This window comes from Salmo salar, chromosome 18 (genome assembly GCF_965601325.2).
Source record: "Salmo salar chromosome 18, fSalSal1, whole genome shotgun sequence".
NCBI lineage: Eukaryota > Metazoa > Chordata > Actinopteri > Salmoniformes > Salmonidae > Salmo > Salmo salar.
Genome location: NC_138308.1, coordinates 77,712,562 through 77,730,365, shown reverse-complemented (window position 1 = coordinate 77,730,365; position 17,804 = coordinate 77,712,562). Strand labels below are relative to the sequence as shown.

Sequence of the window (17,804 nt, the reverse complement as noted above, 5' to 3'; positions counted from 1 at the left end):
AAAATTGTGCCTTCTGGTTTGCTTAATATAAGGAATTTGTAATTATTTGTACTTTTACTTTTGATACTTAAATATATTTTAGCAACTACATTTACTATTGATACTTAAGTATATTTAAAACCAAATACTTTTAGACCTTTACTCAAGTAGTATTTTACTGGGTGACTTTCACTTTTACTTGAGTCATTTTCTATTAAGGTATCTTTACTTTTACTCAAGTATGAAAATATACTACTTTTTCCACCACTGGAAATTCCAGGTTTCAAAGCGTTTATAGTAAGTTGTGGTTTATGGTAGAAGTATGCATATAAATCAAAGCCCATTCTCGGAAATCAGTGATAAATGTTCTGTTTATTGATTGGATTGATTATGGAGAGAAAGCGCGCTACCACACTTGCATATAGTAATTTTGCTCGCTTGACCTTAAGCCGTTCATCTTTTAAAAAAGTGGGCGTGTATTTCGAGTTGCATGCAAAAGAAAAACGGAGCTTTATATTGTCGCAAACCAGTGTGTCGCGAAGCAAGCCGCCCCTGTGAAGATGGCGGCTGAGCTGCACCCGTGTAGCGGAAAGCTAATCGGACTGTCGAATTCGAACCGAACCGCTCAGCGGAACCAACCAGTCCAGGAGTTTAACCACGGTTTGGTTCTAAGCAGAGAGCCGCTGAAAGACCGTGATGTATTCACCGTCCGTATTGACAAGAAGGTACATAGAACTGTCACTTTCGGAAGGGGGAGAGTGCAGCCAACGCGTTAGTGCCAGTGGGGACGGGGTCTCTTGTCCGCAGTGGTGCTCGTACCTTCTATTCAGTGCTGCTTGGGCGTGCGCTGTATGACAATCAAGCAGTACGGGATTTACAGCAATAATTTGAGTTATATCCTGTCCAAAATGCACTAACATATTTTGTAATGGTCTATTGACAACTGAAAGTGTTTAACATAATTAGCGAGCTAGCATGGGGTGGTGTTTGTGTGGTCCCGTTAATATTTTTGAAGGTGGCTAGCTACGTTAGCTAGTTTAGATGGCTAACTAGCATATCTTTGCTACCGATTGCAAGTCTAACTCTACAGTAGTTATCTAAGTTATAGCTAACGTTAGCCGTACTAGCGAGCTTTTTTGGTGTGTTGATCGAACCAGTAGGTGCATCGCTGTCAACTCGATAGGTTAACGTTAACTAGTTTTCAACGGCTTGCTACTAGTTAACTAGTTAGTTAGACTAGTTTAGTCAATTGCCTATTATTAGCACGACCAACATTGAGCCAGATAGGTTCAGTTGAATAGAAAACTTAGCTCGTTTAACGTTAGTCATGAGTTTGCTTGGTTGACATGCAAGGTAGAGTTAACGTTAGCTAGGTAGATCATTTTTGACAGCAGCACTCCAACCAGCTAGCTAGCCACAGTCACTTGGTTGACAGCAGCATTTCAGTTAGTGACATGTCCAGCTAGTAGTCAGAGGACGTCTACCTAATGACATCTAGACGAGAGAAGCATACTGGTTGATTCAAGTTAACTTATCTGTCAGGTAGCCCCTATGTCACTACTGTGGTCTTGACCATAGATGCATACAGTAGAACCCCATTTAATATATTCTCGGTGGTCTTGATAAGCAAAAGACGGCAGGTAAAGGGCAAAGCAGATCTCAGTATTATCCTAGTTGGTGCATTGTCATCTCGAGGTAGAAGTTGCATTCACCCCTAACCAGAGCTCTTTGGTCAGATAATTTACAAATGTTGACAAAAACAACTGACCGGTCTGTGTCAGTGGCTAGGGGAAAACCTCTCCCTATTCGGCACAGGCTTATTCCTGAAAAACATAGCTGTTGTTTCTATGTGATGCACATTGTTTTGAGCCCTAATCTATCATCATGTAGTCTTAGGCTAACGGTTAGTTACTGTTATAGGTCTACCTGCCTGTGCAGCATTTAGACTCCTTATCTCTATGCCGACCGCAGCAACTAGTTTGCCTGTTATCCAATTATAATGGCAGATAGACGGCCTGTTGCCATGATTACTGGTCTGCTGGCATGGTGGTGTGTCAACAACATAGCAGCAGTCAGTGTTCCTCTCAAACCTGTGTGGGTTGTTGGCAGAGGGCATTAGCACCGTTTCCTCCAATGCCTAGGTGCCAACTGGGGTGGCACACAGCTCAGTGAACACATAGAGGGCAACAGAACATATGGTCCTTATCTTTAATCAGCGAGAAAAAATCCTTCAAATAAAAAAAGAGACGCTTACTGTAGCTGTTTTGCACAGATCCATACAGTTATGGAGCCTCCATCCGATGAAACTACACTCCTGCCACTCTTCCCGTGTTACGCTTACACGTAGGTGTTCAGAGCCTGCTAGATGGCTATTTAGCGCAGGTGGTTGCCTCTTGTCTTTCGTCTGTTTTTCGTAAACAAGCATTGTAACATGGAGATATGGCTGTGTGAGAACACTAACCCTATCAAGGTGTGTATCAATTTAACCTTTTGTTCTTTGAAAATTATTTCTTGCTGATATGAAAGATTCCAATACCGTACCACAAGCTAATGTTCAGATTGAGTGTCGGGGCTCTTAACAAAACACCCTCGTGCAGAATACATTTTTAATCCAATGACTCTTATGTGTAATGGAACAGATCACCAGCTAGATACATTGATAACAAACTCACACATGAAACGCATAGCTAGCTAGACAGATAGGCCTTACTTCCTCCCAACATTGAGTGACCCGATATGTCTTCACTGACGATAGTTTCATGGCCAGTATCATCACATGTTTCGAAGCTATAATGGATCCATATCTGTAATTGCATGAGGGATATCAATATCTGTGTTAGTGCAACAAACATGGCATTGTTGCTACAGTAATGCTTGTATTGAATTCACATTGATTGAGCTTGCTCTTGTGTTCTGTCCAAATGCACCAAAACCAAGCTGGTAGATATATGTGCAATGCATTTTCACGCTTCATATCCAAATCATCTACAGTACCAGTCAAAAGTTTGGACACACCTACTCTATCAAGGGTTTTTCTTTATTTTTACTATTTTCTACATTGTAGAATAATAGTGAAGACATGAAAACTATGAAATATCACACAGGGAATCATGTAGTGTTAAACAAATCAAAATATATTTCAGATTCTTCAAAGTAGCCACCCTTTGCCTTGATGACTGCTTTGCACACTCTTGGCATTCTCTCAACCAGTTTCACCTGGAATACTTTTCCAACAGAGAACAATGAAGGAGTTCCCACATATGCTGAGCACTTGTTGGCTGCTATTCCTTCGCTGCGGTCAGACTCATCCCAAACCATCTCAATTGGGTTGAGGTCAGGTGATTGTGGAGGCCAGGTCATCTGATGCAGCACTCCATCACTCTCCTTCCTAGTGGTTCCTGTTGAAAATCAAACGATAGTCCTACTAAGCGCAAACCAGATGGGATGGCGTATCGCTGCAGAGCCTTGAATTCTAAATGTCACATTTTTACATTTTAGTCATTTAGCAGACACTCTTATCTAGAGCGACTTACAGTAGAGTGCATACATTATTTTATTTTTTATTTTTTATTTTTTAACTTGCTGGCCCCCCGTGGGAATTGAACCCACAACCCTGGCGTTGCAAGCGCCATGCTCTACCAACTGAGCTACAGTGGGACTGTAGCTCAGTTGGTCACTGACAGTGTCACCAGCAAAGCCCAAATCAAATTTTATTGTTCGCACACATGTTTAGCAATGTTATTGCGGGTGTAGCGAAATGCTTGTGTTTCTAGCTCCAACAGTGCTGTAATATCTAACAAGTAATATCTAACAATTTCACAACAATACACACATCTAAGTAATGGAATTAAGAATGTATAAATATATGGACGAGCAATGTCAGAGCGGCATAGACTAAGATACAGTAGAATAGAATCACACCTCCTCCTCCATGCTTCACGGTGGGAACCACACAGGCGGAGATCATTCGTTCACCTACTCTGCGTCTCAAAGACACGGCGGTTGCAACCAAAAATCTCGAATTTGGACTCATTAAACCAAAGGACAGATTTCCACTGCTCTAATGTCCATTGCTTGTGTTTCTTGGCCCAAGCAAGTCTATTCTTCTTATTGGTGTCCTTTAGTAGTGGTTTCTTTGCAGCAATTTGACCATAAAGGCCTGATTCACGTAGTCACCTCTGAACAGTTGAGGTTGAGATGTGTTACTTGAACTCTGAACCATTTATTTGGGCTGGTAACTAATGAATTTATCATCTGCAGCAGAGGTGAGTCTGGGTCTTCCTTTCCTGTGGTGGTCCTCATGAGAGACAGTTTCATCATAGCGCTTGATGGTTTTTGCTACTGCACTTGAAGAAACATTCAAAGTTCTTGAAATGTTCCGTATTGACTGACCTTCATGTCTTAAAGTAATGGACTGTCGTTTCTCTTTGATTATTTGAGCTGTTCTTGCCGTAATATGGACTTTTACCAAATAGGGTTATCTTCTGTATACCACCCCTACCTTGTCACAACACAACTGATTGGCTCAAACATATTAAGAAGGAAAGAAATTCCACAAATGAACTTTTAACAAGTTTGTCGAAGTAGGCTGTGATTCGATGAGAAATGAACAGGCACCGCATCGATTATATGCAATGCAGGACACGTTAGATAAACTAGTAATATCATCAACCATGTGTAGTTAACTAGTGATTATGTTAAGATTGATAGTTTTTTTTATAAGATAAGTTTAATGCTAGCTAGCAACTTACCTTGGCTTCTTGCTGCCCTCGCGTAACAGGTAGTCAGCCTGCCACGCAGGCTCCTCGTGGAGTGCAATGTAAGGCAGGTGGTTAGAGCGTTGGACTAGTAACCGGAAGGTTGCAAAAACGAATCCCGAGGTGACAAGGTAAAAATATGTTGTTCTGCCCCTGAACAAGGCAGTTAACCCCCGTTCCTAGGCCGTCATTGAAAAGGTGTAAAAAAATATATATATCGGTGGCCAAAAATACCGATTCTCTTAACAATCGGTAAGTTGAAATCAGCCCTAATTAATCGGCCATTCCGATTAATCGGTCGACCTCTAGTTATGAGACAAAAGTACTTGTTAAGTTGTTAATGCAATATCATCAACTGATTTCAGCCAGTGTATGGCTGGGTGTTGACTGCATTGTTTGAATGGAATGTTGGCATATTGGCAGTTATTTAGACACATTTATGGAATCATTCGGGTTCCCGAGTGGCACAGTGGTCTAAGACACTGCATCTCAGTGCAAGAGGCATCACTGCAGTATCTGATTTGAATCCAGCCTGCATCACATCCTGCCGTGATTGGGAGTCCATAGGGTGGCACACAATTGGCCCAGCGTCGTCCGGGATAGGCTGTCGTTGTAAATAAGAATTTGTTCTTAACTGACTTGCCTAGTTAAATAAAGGTTAAAGATTGTATGTGATTTTAATTCCTCTAAAACTGGCTGGCTAGCTAACAAACATACAGTGCAGATACTTTTGTATCAGATTAGTGAATTTGGCTAGCTCAGCCACACCCATTGCTGACAGTGTATAAAATAGAGCACACAGCCATGCAATCTTCATAGACAAACATTGGCAGTAGAATGGCCTTACTGAAGAGCTCAGTGACTTTAAACGTGGCACCGACATAGGATGCCATCTTTCCAACAACTCCGTTCGTTAAAATTCTTCCCTGCTATAGGGCTATAGCTGCCCTGGTCAACTGTAAGTGCTGTTATTGTGAAGTGAGTACTTCTAGGAGTGACAACGGCTCAGACGTGAAGTGGTAGGCCACACAAGCTCACAGAACGGGACCACTGAGTGCTGAAACATATAGAACTCATCTGTCCTCGGTTGCAACACTCACTACCAAGTTCCAAACTTCCTCTGGAAGCAACACCAACACAATAACTGTTCGTCGGAAGCTTCGTGAAATGAGTTCCCATGGCCGAGTAGCCGCACACATGCCTAAGATCCCCATGCACAATGCCAATCGTCGGCTGGAGTGGTGTAAAGCTCGCCGCTGTTTGACTCTGGAGTAGTTGAAACGTGTTCCCTGGAGTGATTAATCACGCTTCACCATCTGGCAGTCTGACGGATGTCTCTGGGTTTGGCGGATGCCAGGAGAATGCTACCTGCCCGAAAGCATATTGTCAGCTGTAAGGTTTGGTGGAGGAGGAATAATGGTCTAGTGCTGTTTTTCATGGTTCGGGCTAGGTCCCTTAGTTCCATTGAAGGGAAGTCTTAACGCTACAGTGTACAATGACGTTCTATACGATTCTGTACTTACAATTTTGTGGCAACAGTTTGGGGAAAGCACTTTCCTGTTTCAGCATGACAATGCCCTGTGCACAAAGCGAGCTCCATACAGAAATGGTTTGTCGACATCTCTGTGGATGAACTAGACTGGCCTGCACAGAGCCCTGACCTCAAACTCATCGAATATCTTGAGGATGAATTGGAACTTCAACTGCGAGCCAGGCCTTATTGCTCAACATCAGTGCCCAACCTCACTAATGCTCTTGTGGCTGAATGGAAGCAATGTTCCAACATCTAGTGGAAAGCCTTCCCGGAAGAGTGGAGGCTGTTCTACACTACCGGTCAAAAGTTTTAGAACACCTACTCATTCAAGGGTTTTTCTTTATTTTTACTATTTTCTACATTGTAGAATAATAGTGAAGACATCAAAACTATGAAATAACATGTATGGAATCGTGTAGTAACCAAAAAGTGTTAAACCAAATCTAAATCTATTTGATTCTTCAAAGTAGCCACCCTTGGCCTTGATGACAGCTTTGCACTGTCTTGGCATTCTCTCAACCAGCTTCACCTGGAATGCTTTTCCAACAGTCTTGAAGGAGTTCCCACGTATGCTGAGCACTTGTTGGCTGCTTTTCCTTCACTCTGCGGTCCGACTCATCCCAAACAATCTCAATTAGGTTGAGGTTGGGATTGTGGAGGCCAGATCATCCGATGGCCCTTACACAGCCTGGAGGTGTGTTGGGTCATTGTCCTGTTGAAAAACAAATGATAGTCCCTCTAAGCCCAAACCAGATGGGATGGCGTATCACTGCAGAATGCTGTGGTAGCCATGCTGGTTAAGTGTGCCTTAAATTCGAAATAAATCGCTGACCGTGTCCCCAGCAAAGCACCCCCACATCATAACACCACCACCTCCATGCTTTACTGTGGGAAATACACATGCGGAGATCATCCGTTCACCCACACCCCGTCTCACAAAGACAAGGCGGTTGGAACCAACAATCTCCAATTTGGTCAAAAGACCGAAGGACAGATTTCCACCGGTCTAATGTCCATTGCTTGTCTTTCTTGGCACAAGCAAGTCTCCTTTTTTTTGGTGTCCTTTAGTGGTTTCTTTGCAGCAATTTGACAATGAAGGCCTGATTTCATGCAGTCTCCTCTGAACATTTGATGTTGAGATGAGTCAGTTACTTGAACTCTGAAGCATTTATTTGGGCTGCAATTTCTGAGGCTGGTAATTCTAATGAACTTATCCTCTGCAGCAGAGGTAACTCTGGGTCTTCCTTTCCTGTGGCAGTCCTCATGAGACTGCACTTGAAGAAACGTTCAAAGTTCTTGACATTTTCCGTATTGACTGACCTTCATGTCTTAAAATAATGATGGACTGTCGTTTCTCTTTGCTTATTTGAGCTGTTCTTGCCATAATATGGACTTGGTCTTTTACCAAATAGGGCTATCTTCTGTATACCACCCCTACCTTGTCACAGCACAACTGATTTGCTCAAACTCATTAAGAAGGAAAGAAATTCCACAAATTAACTTTTTTAACAAGGCACACCTGTTAATTGAAATGCATTCCAGGTGACTACCTCATGAAGCTGGTTGAGAGATTGCCAAGAGTGTGCAAAGCTGTCATCAAAGCAAAGGCTATTTTGAAGAATCTCAAATATAAAATATATTTGGATTTGTTTAACACCTTCTTGGTTACTACATGATTCCGTTTGTGTTATTTCATAGTTTTGATGTATTCACTATTGTTCTACAATGTAAAAAAAATAAAGAAACCCTTGAATTAGTAGGTGTTCTAAAACTTTTGACCGGTAGTGTAGTTGCAAATGGGCGGACCAACTCTATATTAAAGCCCATGATTTTGGAATTAGATGTTCAAAGAGCAAGCGTCCACATACTTTTGGTCATGAAGTGTCAATTCTTCAAATCGATTATTTTACATTATTACAGCACTGGCAAACAATGGTTGACCAACTCCCTGACCAATGGTTGACCTTTATAGTCCCAGTCAGTATTATATAGAATGTTTCTTCCCTTCCCAACTGTGGGGAAAATAACCTGTGATTACCTAGGTTACCCCATTGACTCACAGCAAAATCTAGTACCTTTTTCAAATGCAATATTCCTGTCAAATTTTCTTTACGTACATGTCTAAAGATGACTTTCAACATTGCCTGCTCCCAAGGGTTCTTTCTACTTAGAAAAACGTAATATGTAGGGCTTCCCACATGCCCCTTTTCATGACGATGCTAGCATCCACACGAGTAACTAGCTAGCCAAGACCAACAATGCAAACAAACGGACTATAAACAGCTACAAGTAGTGAGTGGACTTACAAACAGACTATACTAAACAAGTTTAATGTCTTACCTGGGTTGAAATGTTTTCCACAAACAGAGAGGGGTAAAGATGGTTTTGTATCCTACTTGGACACCGGGTCCCCACATTTCCCACGCCTGAAGCCACAGGGCTCTTGTAGCAGGCTCTATTTCCCTACGTGGGAGCATTGCAAAACGTAGTTTGGGATTTTTGACCTGGTTACATGTACATTTCATCTATAAGTCTCGGCTAGGTAAAGCTCCGCCTTATCTCAGCTCACTGGTCACGATAACAACACCCACCCGTAGCACGCGCTCCAGAAGGTATCTCTCACTGGTCATCACCAAAGCCAACACCTCCTTTGGCCACCTTTCCTTCCAGTTCTCTGCTGCCAATGACTGGAATGAATTTCAAAAATCGCTGAAACTGGAGACTTATATTTCCCTCACTAACTTTAAACACCAGCTATCTGAGCAGCTAACTGATCGCTGCAGCTGTACATAGTCCATCTGTAAATGGCCCACCCAATCTACCTACCTCATCCCCATATTGTTTTTATTTACTTTTCTGCTCTTTTCCACACCAGTATTTCTACTTGCACATCACCATCTGCTCATCTATCACTCCAGTGTTATTTGCTAAATTGTAATTACTTTGCTACTATGGCCTATTTATTGCCTTACCTTCTCACGCCATTTTCACACACTGTATATAGACTTTTTTTTCTTCTATTGTGTTATTGACTGTACGCTTGTTTATTCCATGTGTAACTCTGTTGTTTGTATCGCTTTGCTTTATCTTGGCCAGGTCGCAGTTGTAAATGAGAACTTGTTCTCAACTAGCTTACCTGGTTAAATAAAGGTGAGATCAAATAAAAAATTAAACAAGACAGCAGCTTTTCGGGCATGTTTTGTTATTATAGTATTGACTCCTGGTTTTAACCCAGCTCAACCTCTTGTACTCACTGAACTGGCTTCTCCTGTTGGTCTAAGATTTTACTGCGATGCTTTGACTTGATTTGATGGACTCAGTTTGATTCTTGGTCAGGTCTTCAAGTCAAATGTGACTTTGTTGTTCACAGAATGTGCTCTTATCAGGAGTTGACTGTTAATAGATAAAGTGCAAATAAATGTCTAAATAGGACTCAATAAATGAAAAGAGAGACCGAACAGACGGGTTGGTGATGGGCGCATCGACGTGGCCGGAAGACGTGCGTTAGGATTCTGAATGGACAGATAGCTAGCAACAATAACAAGAAGCTGCTGTGTGGGGAATCATAGGTGGCTCCTTTCAGCTTGTTGTATCTTGTTATTGATACCATGTCTTGTTTTGACTGATGTCATGTCTATGCTAATATGGCACAAATTCGCTAGCTATCCAAGAACTGTAACAATGCATTTGAGACAAGTGCTCATTGTGCAATGTATTTGTTTTCAATAAACATTTGGAGACTAAATATAGTTTACATGTCGTCAGTCTAAGCCAACCGTGTCTTGTTTTGCCCCATAGTTGCGCACCCAATGCTTTTGTTGCTAAACAACCAACCCATCACACAGAGGAAACAGTAAATTAACTCATTTGGAATGACGTGTAGGCTTACGAAGATATACAATGTATTGAACATAACTGACAAGGTAAAAATGGACAGAAATGAATAGATGAATGAATAAATGTAGGTAAACTCACCTTTCTCTTCCTGCTACAGGTGAACTCTTGGAGTGGCTCCATAGAGATCGGGGTGACTTCTCTGGACCCGGCTGGTCTCGACTTCCCCAGCAGCGCTACGGGTCTGAAGGGAGGCTCCTGGATCGTGTCTGGCTGCTCGGTGCTACGTGATGGCCGCTCCGTCCTCGAGGAGTACGGCCGAGACCTGGACCAGCTGTCTGAGGGCGACCGTGTGGGCATACAGGTAGGTAGCCTAGTGGGTTAACAAGGCAGACTAGTGGCCGGAAGGTCACCGGTTCAAGCCCTGGGCCAGGCACTAAATTGGTAACAATCTCTACAATACTCTCCATCCAGGGGGCGCTGCTTCATGGCTGACCCTGTCCCCCTCAATTCTGTGTATTTGGAGAGGTTTAGATGGGCTAGGCAAGACATTTACAAATGATCACTTTTCTTATTTCTGTTCTACTGTACAGCGGAGCGCCCATGGCGAGCTCCACCTGTGGGTGAACGGGCAGGACTGTGGCGCGGCTGCCAGTGGTCTCCCGACGGGCCTCTGGGCAGTGGTGGACCTCTATGGCAAGTGTACGCAAGTGACGGTGGTGAGCTGCGAGCCGCCGTCCTTGGCGGAGAGAGACACAGAGAGGGAGACGGTGGAGGAGCAGCAGGAGGAGGAAGAGGAGGAGGTGGTGTGCGGGGTCAGGGAGGGGGAGTTCGGGGGTCTGACGTCAGCGGTGAACCTGGCGGCGGCGACAAACGGGACGTTAGAGGAAGGTAGGAGTTGTTGATGTTTTTGTTTATCTATTGAAATGGAGGGTTTGTTGTGTCATTGTGTGAAAGGGTGTAGTAATGAGGGAAAGACTCTTCTCTTTTTTGTCTTCTCATTCCTGCTTTGTCTCAGTGCCTGAGCTCCCTCCTACTCATAACCGACCTGACAAGTTTCTCAACAACCTAGAGCCTGAGACGGGTAAGAAAATCAAAACCTCTACCCCAATCTCAGTTGCACCATTGACCAAATGTAACACACTCTCCATCTTTCTCTCTTTCCCTCTCCCTCCCCTATAGTTCTGACGGAGCACCAGCTCTTTGACGTGTTAAACAATGCCATCGTATCCCTTTACCGCTCTGAGGACAATGGAGGGGGAGACCTGGGGGGGGGTGGAGCAGGGATAGACTCAGGAACAGGAAGTAGAGGGGACAGGGGGAGCAGCAGCGGAGGAGGATCCGTTAACGGTAACAGTAGTGACAGCGGGGGCGGGACCGGCAATACTGGAAGCGTCAATAACATCCCTGCAGGCGGCGGAGGGGCGAGACTCGGGGCAGTGACGGGCGGGATGCTGACCAATGATGCGCTGCTGTTCCACGAGAAGTGCGGCACACTGATCAAGCTGAGCAACAACAACAAGACGGCGGAGAGGCGGCGGCCGCTGGACGAGTTCAACAACGGCGTGGTCATGACCAACCGGCCGCTTCGACACAACGAGATGTTTGAGGTGCGGCCAATCACTGGCTCCGATACTGAGATATGTGAATTCTAGGAAGGGGTTGAAACGAGGGGCTTAGATCAAGGTGTTTAATAACATTTGTCTGGTAATTCTTAATTTGAATGCTCATAAGAAATGGCCTACACACCACTGTCATAGTAATGACATAACAGCTGTCAAAGTAATAATATAACAGCTGTCATTACTGACACCAGCTGTTATAACTGGTTACGTTAATTTTCATGACCTCTAATGACAGAGGGGTCAAGTAAATATCACCATTTAAATTGACATATCAGAGTTTGAAGCTAATCCTCTAATCTCTTTATGGTAGAGCTGAATCTTTCAGATTAGCCAATGAATATTCGTTAACTTTACATGTCAGTCATAACAGCTGACCTAACTTGACATAGCCTGTCATAATATGGTCATAATACTGTCATGAGACATATTTGGACCTGTTTTTGACATACACCACCGTTCAAAAGTTTGGGGTCACTTAGAAATGTCCTTGTTTTTGAAAGAAAAGCAACAACAAAAAATGTCAGTTAAAATAACATGAAATTGATCAGAAATAGTGTAGACTTTGTTAATGTTGTTGTTTTAATGGAATATCTACATAGGCGTACAGAGGCCCATTATCAGAAACTATCACTCCTGTGTTCCAATGGCACGTTGTGTTAGCTAATCCAAGTTTATCATTTTAAAAGGCTAATTGATCATTATAAAAACTCTTTTGCAATTATGTTAGCACAGCTGAAAACTGTTGTCCTGATTTAAAGAAGCAATAAAACTGTCAGGGGAAAAAATACATTTGAATAAATGTGGATTTTGACACTTATGTGATGTAGTTGTCATAACCAGCCATAAAACAGGATTAAATATATAGGTCATGAGTGTTATGACAGGTTGTCAGCTGTTATGACATGGTTATGACTGTGTCATATCGTGTTGACGCTGGGTGTCAAGTAAAGTGTTACCGAATATTCATATGTTACAGCCACAGGGCGTGAATGAATAGATTATAACTTTTCCATTGGACTGATGGACTGCAGCTTGAGATTAATAGTGGAAAAATAGTAAGTGTTTCTGTATTCTAAAAGAGAGAGAGAGAATTCACTAGAAACCAAATAGACCAAAGCAGGGAAAAGACTGCCTGAACTTCTCCAATAAAACGCTTGTTTCCGTTTTCCATTGCGAAACCTTTTGCGCCTGTAGTTTCTGAATGCGCCCTGGTTTCTGTTGTGACACAGATCCGCATAGATAAGCTGGTGGACAAGTGGTCGGGGTCGATCGAGATCGGCGTGACAACACACAACCCCAACAACTTGGACTACCCAGCCACAATGACAAATCTGCGTTCAGGTACGTAACGCATACATACATACACTAGCGTAGTGTTGCTCTAACCCAATATACAACTTGATCTATTCATTCCACAACAAACTGCACGCATGTTCGATCAATCCCTCCAGGATTCTGCATTACAATTTTTTTTTTTGTTGCAAAATCAACAATTTCCCGTATGTTATGCGAGGGCTTGCAAACTTTACCAATCACTGCACTATTTTTGCTATAAAACAGTTAAATCATTGCAATTTTATCGCATAAAACTGACCCATCAACGCAGTTCAAAAAGAGGGCTTGCATTTTCAACCAATCACCACACATTTACCGCATACTATGGTTAGATCAAGCAACACGTCGACGAACCATTTCCTTCATCAGCGCATTTTCGCAAGAAACTTGAGTCGTTGCATATTGCCATGCAAAATGCCAGAATTGCCGCTGAAAAAATATTTGTTTTGCCCGCCAATATCACAAATAAATCCCAGCGAAATCCTGGAGGGACTGTTCAAGGCTACATCTTGTTGTGTGTGTTTTCTCTCTTGCCCTTCCAGGTACAATCATGATGAGTGGCTGTGGGATCCTGACTAACGGCAAGGGAACCCGTCGGGAGTACTGTGAGTTCAGCCTGGATGAACTGCAGGTCAGTGTCTTTCTCACACACACACACACACACACACACACACACACACATCCCTATCATTTTCACCATGACACTCTGTGACTTCCATTCCAGGAGGGGGATCACATAGGCTTGATGCACAAGGCCAGCGGAGCTCTTCACTTCTACATCAATGGCATCGACCAAGGTGAGAGGGACACGCCAGGAGCATCTGTAAATGTAACGGGGGATTGAATGGCTATAGCGTGGTGTTAGAGAGAGGCGCTAAGAACTCGTTTGTTGATAGAGTAGCTATTAATCAAATCAAAGTTTATTTGTCACGTGCTCCGAATACAACAGGTGTAGACCTTAGAGTGAAATGCTTACTTACAAGCCCTAACCAACAGTGCAATTTTTAAGTAAAAATATAGGTATTAGGTGAACAATAGATAAGTAAAGAAGTAAAAAGAAAGTGAAAAATAACAGTAGCGAGGCTGTAAACAGGCACCGGTTAGTCAGGCTAATTGAGGTAGTATGTACATGTAGGTATGGTTAAAGTGACTATGCATATATGATAAACAGCGAGTAGCAGAAGTGTGAAAGAGGGGGTGGCGGGACACAATGCAGATAGTCCGGGTAGCCTATATGCGGGGGCACTGGTTGGTCGGGCTAATTGATGTAGTATGTAAATGTAGGTATGGTTAAAGTGACTTTGGATATATGATAAACGGAGAGTAGCAGCAGCGTAAAAGAGGGGTTGGGGGGAGCGGGACAATGCAAATAGCACGGGTAGCCATTTGATTACCTGTCCATGAGTCTTATGACTTGTTGGTGAAAGCTGTTGAGAAGCCTTTTGGTCCTAGACTTGGCGCTCCGGCACCGCTTGCCATGTGGTAGTAGAGAGAACAGTCTATGACTGGGGTGGCTGGGGTCTTTGACAATTTTTAGAGCCTCCTTCTGACACTGCCCGGTGTAGGGGTCCTGGATGGCAGGCAGCTTATCCCCAGTGATATACTGGGCCGTACGCACTACTCTCTGTAGTGCCTTGCGGTCGGAGGCCGAGCAGTTGCTGTACCAGGCAGTGATGCAACCAGTCAGGATGCTCTTGATGTTGTAGCTGTAGAACCTTTTGAGGATCTCAGGACCCATGCCAAATCTTTTTAGTTTCCTGAGTGGGTATAGGCTTTGTCCTGCCCTCTTTACAACTGTCTTGGTGTGCTTGGATCCTGTTAGTTTGTTGGTGATTTGGACACGAAGGAACTTGATGCTCTCAACCTGCTCCACTATAGCCCTGTCGATGAGAATGGGGGCGTGCTCGATCCTCCTTTTCTTGTAGTCCACAATCATCTCCTTTGTCTTATGTTGAGGGATAGGTTGTTATTCTGGCACCACGCGGCCAGGTCTCTGACCTCCTCCCTATAGGCCGCCATGTCGTTGTCGATGGTCAGGCCTACCGCTATTGTGTCATCGGCAAACTTAATGATGGTGTTGGAGTTGTGCCTGGCCACGCAGTCGTGGGTGAACAGGGAGTACAGGAGGGGACTGAGCACGCACCCCTGAGGGGCTCCAGTGTTGAGCATCAGCGTGGCGGATGTGTTGCTACCTACCCTCACCACCTGGGGGCGGCCCGTCAGGAAGTCCAGAATCCAGTTGTAGAGGGAGGTGTTTACTCCCAGGATCCTTAGCTTAGCGCTGAGCTTTGAGGGCACTATGGTGTTGAACGCTGAGCTGTAGTCAATGAATAGCATTCTCATGTAGTTGTTCCTTTTGTCCAGGTGGGAAAGGGCAGTGTGGAGTGCAATAGAGATTGCATCATCTGTGGATCTGTTTGGGCAGTATGCAAATTGGAGTGGGTCTAGGGTTTCTGGGATAATGGTGTTAATATGAGCCATGACCAGCCTTTCAAAGCACTTCATGGCTACGGATGTGAGTGCTACGGGTCTGTAGTCATTTAGGCAGGTTGCCTTTGTGTTCTTGGGCACAGGGACTATGGTGGTCTGCTTGAAACATGTTGGTATTACAGACTCAATCAGGGACATGTTGAAAATGTCAGTGAAGACACCTGCCAGTTTTTCGCACATGCCCAGAGCGCACGTCCTGGTAATCTGTCTGGCCCCGCGGCCTTGTGAATGTTGACCTGTTTAAAGGTCTTACTCACGTCGGCTACAGAGAGCGTGATCACAGAGTTGTCCGGAACAGCTCTTGCTCTCATGCATGCCTCAGTGTTGCTTGCCTCGACTGGTGGTAAATAAACAGCCACGAGAAGTACAGATGAAAACTCTCTCGGCAAATAGTGTGGTATACAGCTTATCATAAGATTTTCTACTTCAGGTGGGCAAAATCTAGAGACTTCCTTAGATTTCATGCACCAGCTGTTATTAACCTTTCAGTGTGAAGGACAGGCAAACCATGATGCTGCAATTAATATGGCGATACTGAAAATGCAGCAAAAATGCATGGAGTATATTATTTATTAAAAGGCACATCGTTAATGCTTGCTATGTTTTACGTTCTTGTTGTCATTTGATGGACTGTTTACGTAATTGTCATGCAGAGGAATTTTGCCTCATACAATGTATAAATATCAATGTCAGTTCGAGAAACACGTACTATCACAAATCATTACATTTCATCCAAGTCGTCCATAACCTCAATTTGACCTCCTAGGCGTGGCAGCAGCCCAGACGCCCGCCGTCGTCTACGGCGTGGTCGACCTCTACGGCATGGCGGTCAAGGTGACCATCGTCCACAATCACAACCACAGCGACCGCCTCCGTCGCAACAACGCCATCATGCGGGCGCTGTCGCCAGACGTTGGTCGCCCCCGGCCCGCCCTCTCCCTCACGCCGGACCCCGACGCTCCCGACCGCCTCCTCTTCCACTCCAACTGTGGCCAAAAGGCAGCCATCATCAGCGAGGGCAGGACGGCGCTTCGCCCTCAGTATGTATTGTAACCATGGTCCTAATATTTTGATGCAATAAGGCACGAGGGGGTGTGGTGTATATATATGGCCAATATACCACACCTAAGGGCTATTCTTAGGCACAACGCAAGGAGTACCAGGATACAGCCCTTAGCCGTGGTATGTCGGCCATATACCACAAAACCCTGAGGTGCCTTATTGCTATTATAAACTGGTTACCAACATAATTAAAGACGCAAAAATATTTTTTGGGTCATACCCATGGCATACGGTCTGATATACCACTGCTTTCAGCCAATCAGCATTCAGGGCTTGAACCACCCAGTTTATAATGTACAGTATATTATAGATACATTTTATTGTGTGTGTTTTTCCTCGGGCAGTGCTACGGACGACTTCAATCACGGCGTGGTCTTGAGCGGCCGCCCGCTGCGCTCCAACGAGGTGTTCCAGGTGCGCATCGACAAGATGGTGGACAAGTGGGCGGGCTCCATCGAGATTGGCGTGACCACGCACAACCCCGCCTACCTGCAGCTGCCCTCCACCATGACCAACCTGCGCTCAGGTAATACCAACCAATCAGGTAATACCAACCTCTTACTCCTGCCCCCCTAGCAGGGTTACTTATCTGAAAGCAATACACTAGTAGGCCCAACTAGCCTTATTTTAGGCTAGGTTGAGTTTCCACCTCAGACCCTTCTAATCCTCCCAGGATTAGAGGATGGGGGCTTGATTAATCTAATTTTCCATACTCAAACAATGTTTGGAAAGGGCTGTGGATTGACTGATTTGATGATTTTGTTGTAGTTTGACTGATGTACTGGTTTTGTTGTAAGTTGACTGATGTGTTTGTACAGTCGTTCAAGGGTTTATTTTTACTATTTTCTAAATTGTAGAATTATAGTGAAGACATCAAAACTATGAAATAACACATATGGAATCATGTAGTAACCAAAAAAGTGTTAAACCAAATCAAAATATTTTAGATTCTTCAAAGAAGCCAACCTTTGCCTTGATGACAGCTTTGCACACTCTTGGCATTCTGTCAACCAGCTTCACCTGGAATGCTTTTCCAACAGTCTTGAAGGAGTTCCCACAAATGCTAAGAACTTGTTGGCTGCTTTTTCTTCACTCTGCGGCCCAACTAATCCCAAACCATCTCAATTTGGTTGAGGTTGGGGGATTGTGGAGGCCAGGTCATCTGATGCAGCACTCCATCACTCCTTC

General features: G+C 44.0%; 1 protein-coding gene across 7 annotated transcripts in view; it reads left to right on the top strand.

Annotated features, from left to right (window-relative positions):
- Window positions 1-520: 520 nt before the first annotated feature.
- Window positions 521-17,804, top strand: part of LOC106577658 (neuralized-like protein 4) — a 34,143-nt gene continuing 16,859 nt past the window's right edge. For 4 of the 7 annotated variants that reach the window (XM_082965159.1, XM_082965161.1, XM_082965160.1 and 1 more), the window contains exons 1-10: window positions 521-704; window positions 10,265-10,468; window positions 10,698-10,995; window positions 11,123-11,188; window positions 11,287-11,714; window positions 12,959-13,070; window positions 13,607-13,695; window positions 13,789-13,861; window positions 16,321-16,594; window positions 16,961-17,160. In XM_082965159.1, the coding sequence (XP_082821285.1) occupies window positions 540-704; window positions 10,265-10,468; window positions 10,698-10,995; window positions 11,123-11,188; window positions 11,287-11,714; window positions 12,959-13,070; window positions 13,607-13,695; window positions 13,789-13,861; window positions 16,321-16,594; window positions 16,961-17,160 (1,909 nt within the window). In that variant the 5' untranslated portion in view covers window positions 521-539. The remainder of the gene's footprint in view (window positions 705-10,264; window positions 10,469-10,697; window positions 10,996-11,122; window positions 11,189-11,286; window positions 11,715-12,958; window positions 13,071-13,606; window positions 13,696-13,788; window positions 13,862-16,320; window positions 16,595-16,960; window positions 17,161-17,804) is intronic. The other 3 variants (XM_082965165.1, XM_082965164.1, XM_082965162.1) reach the window with 1 other exon arrangement.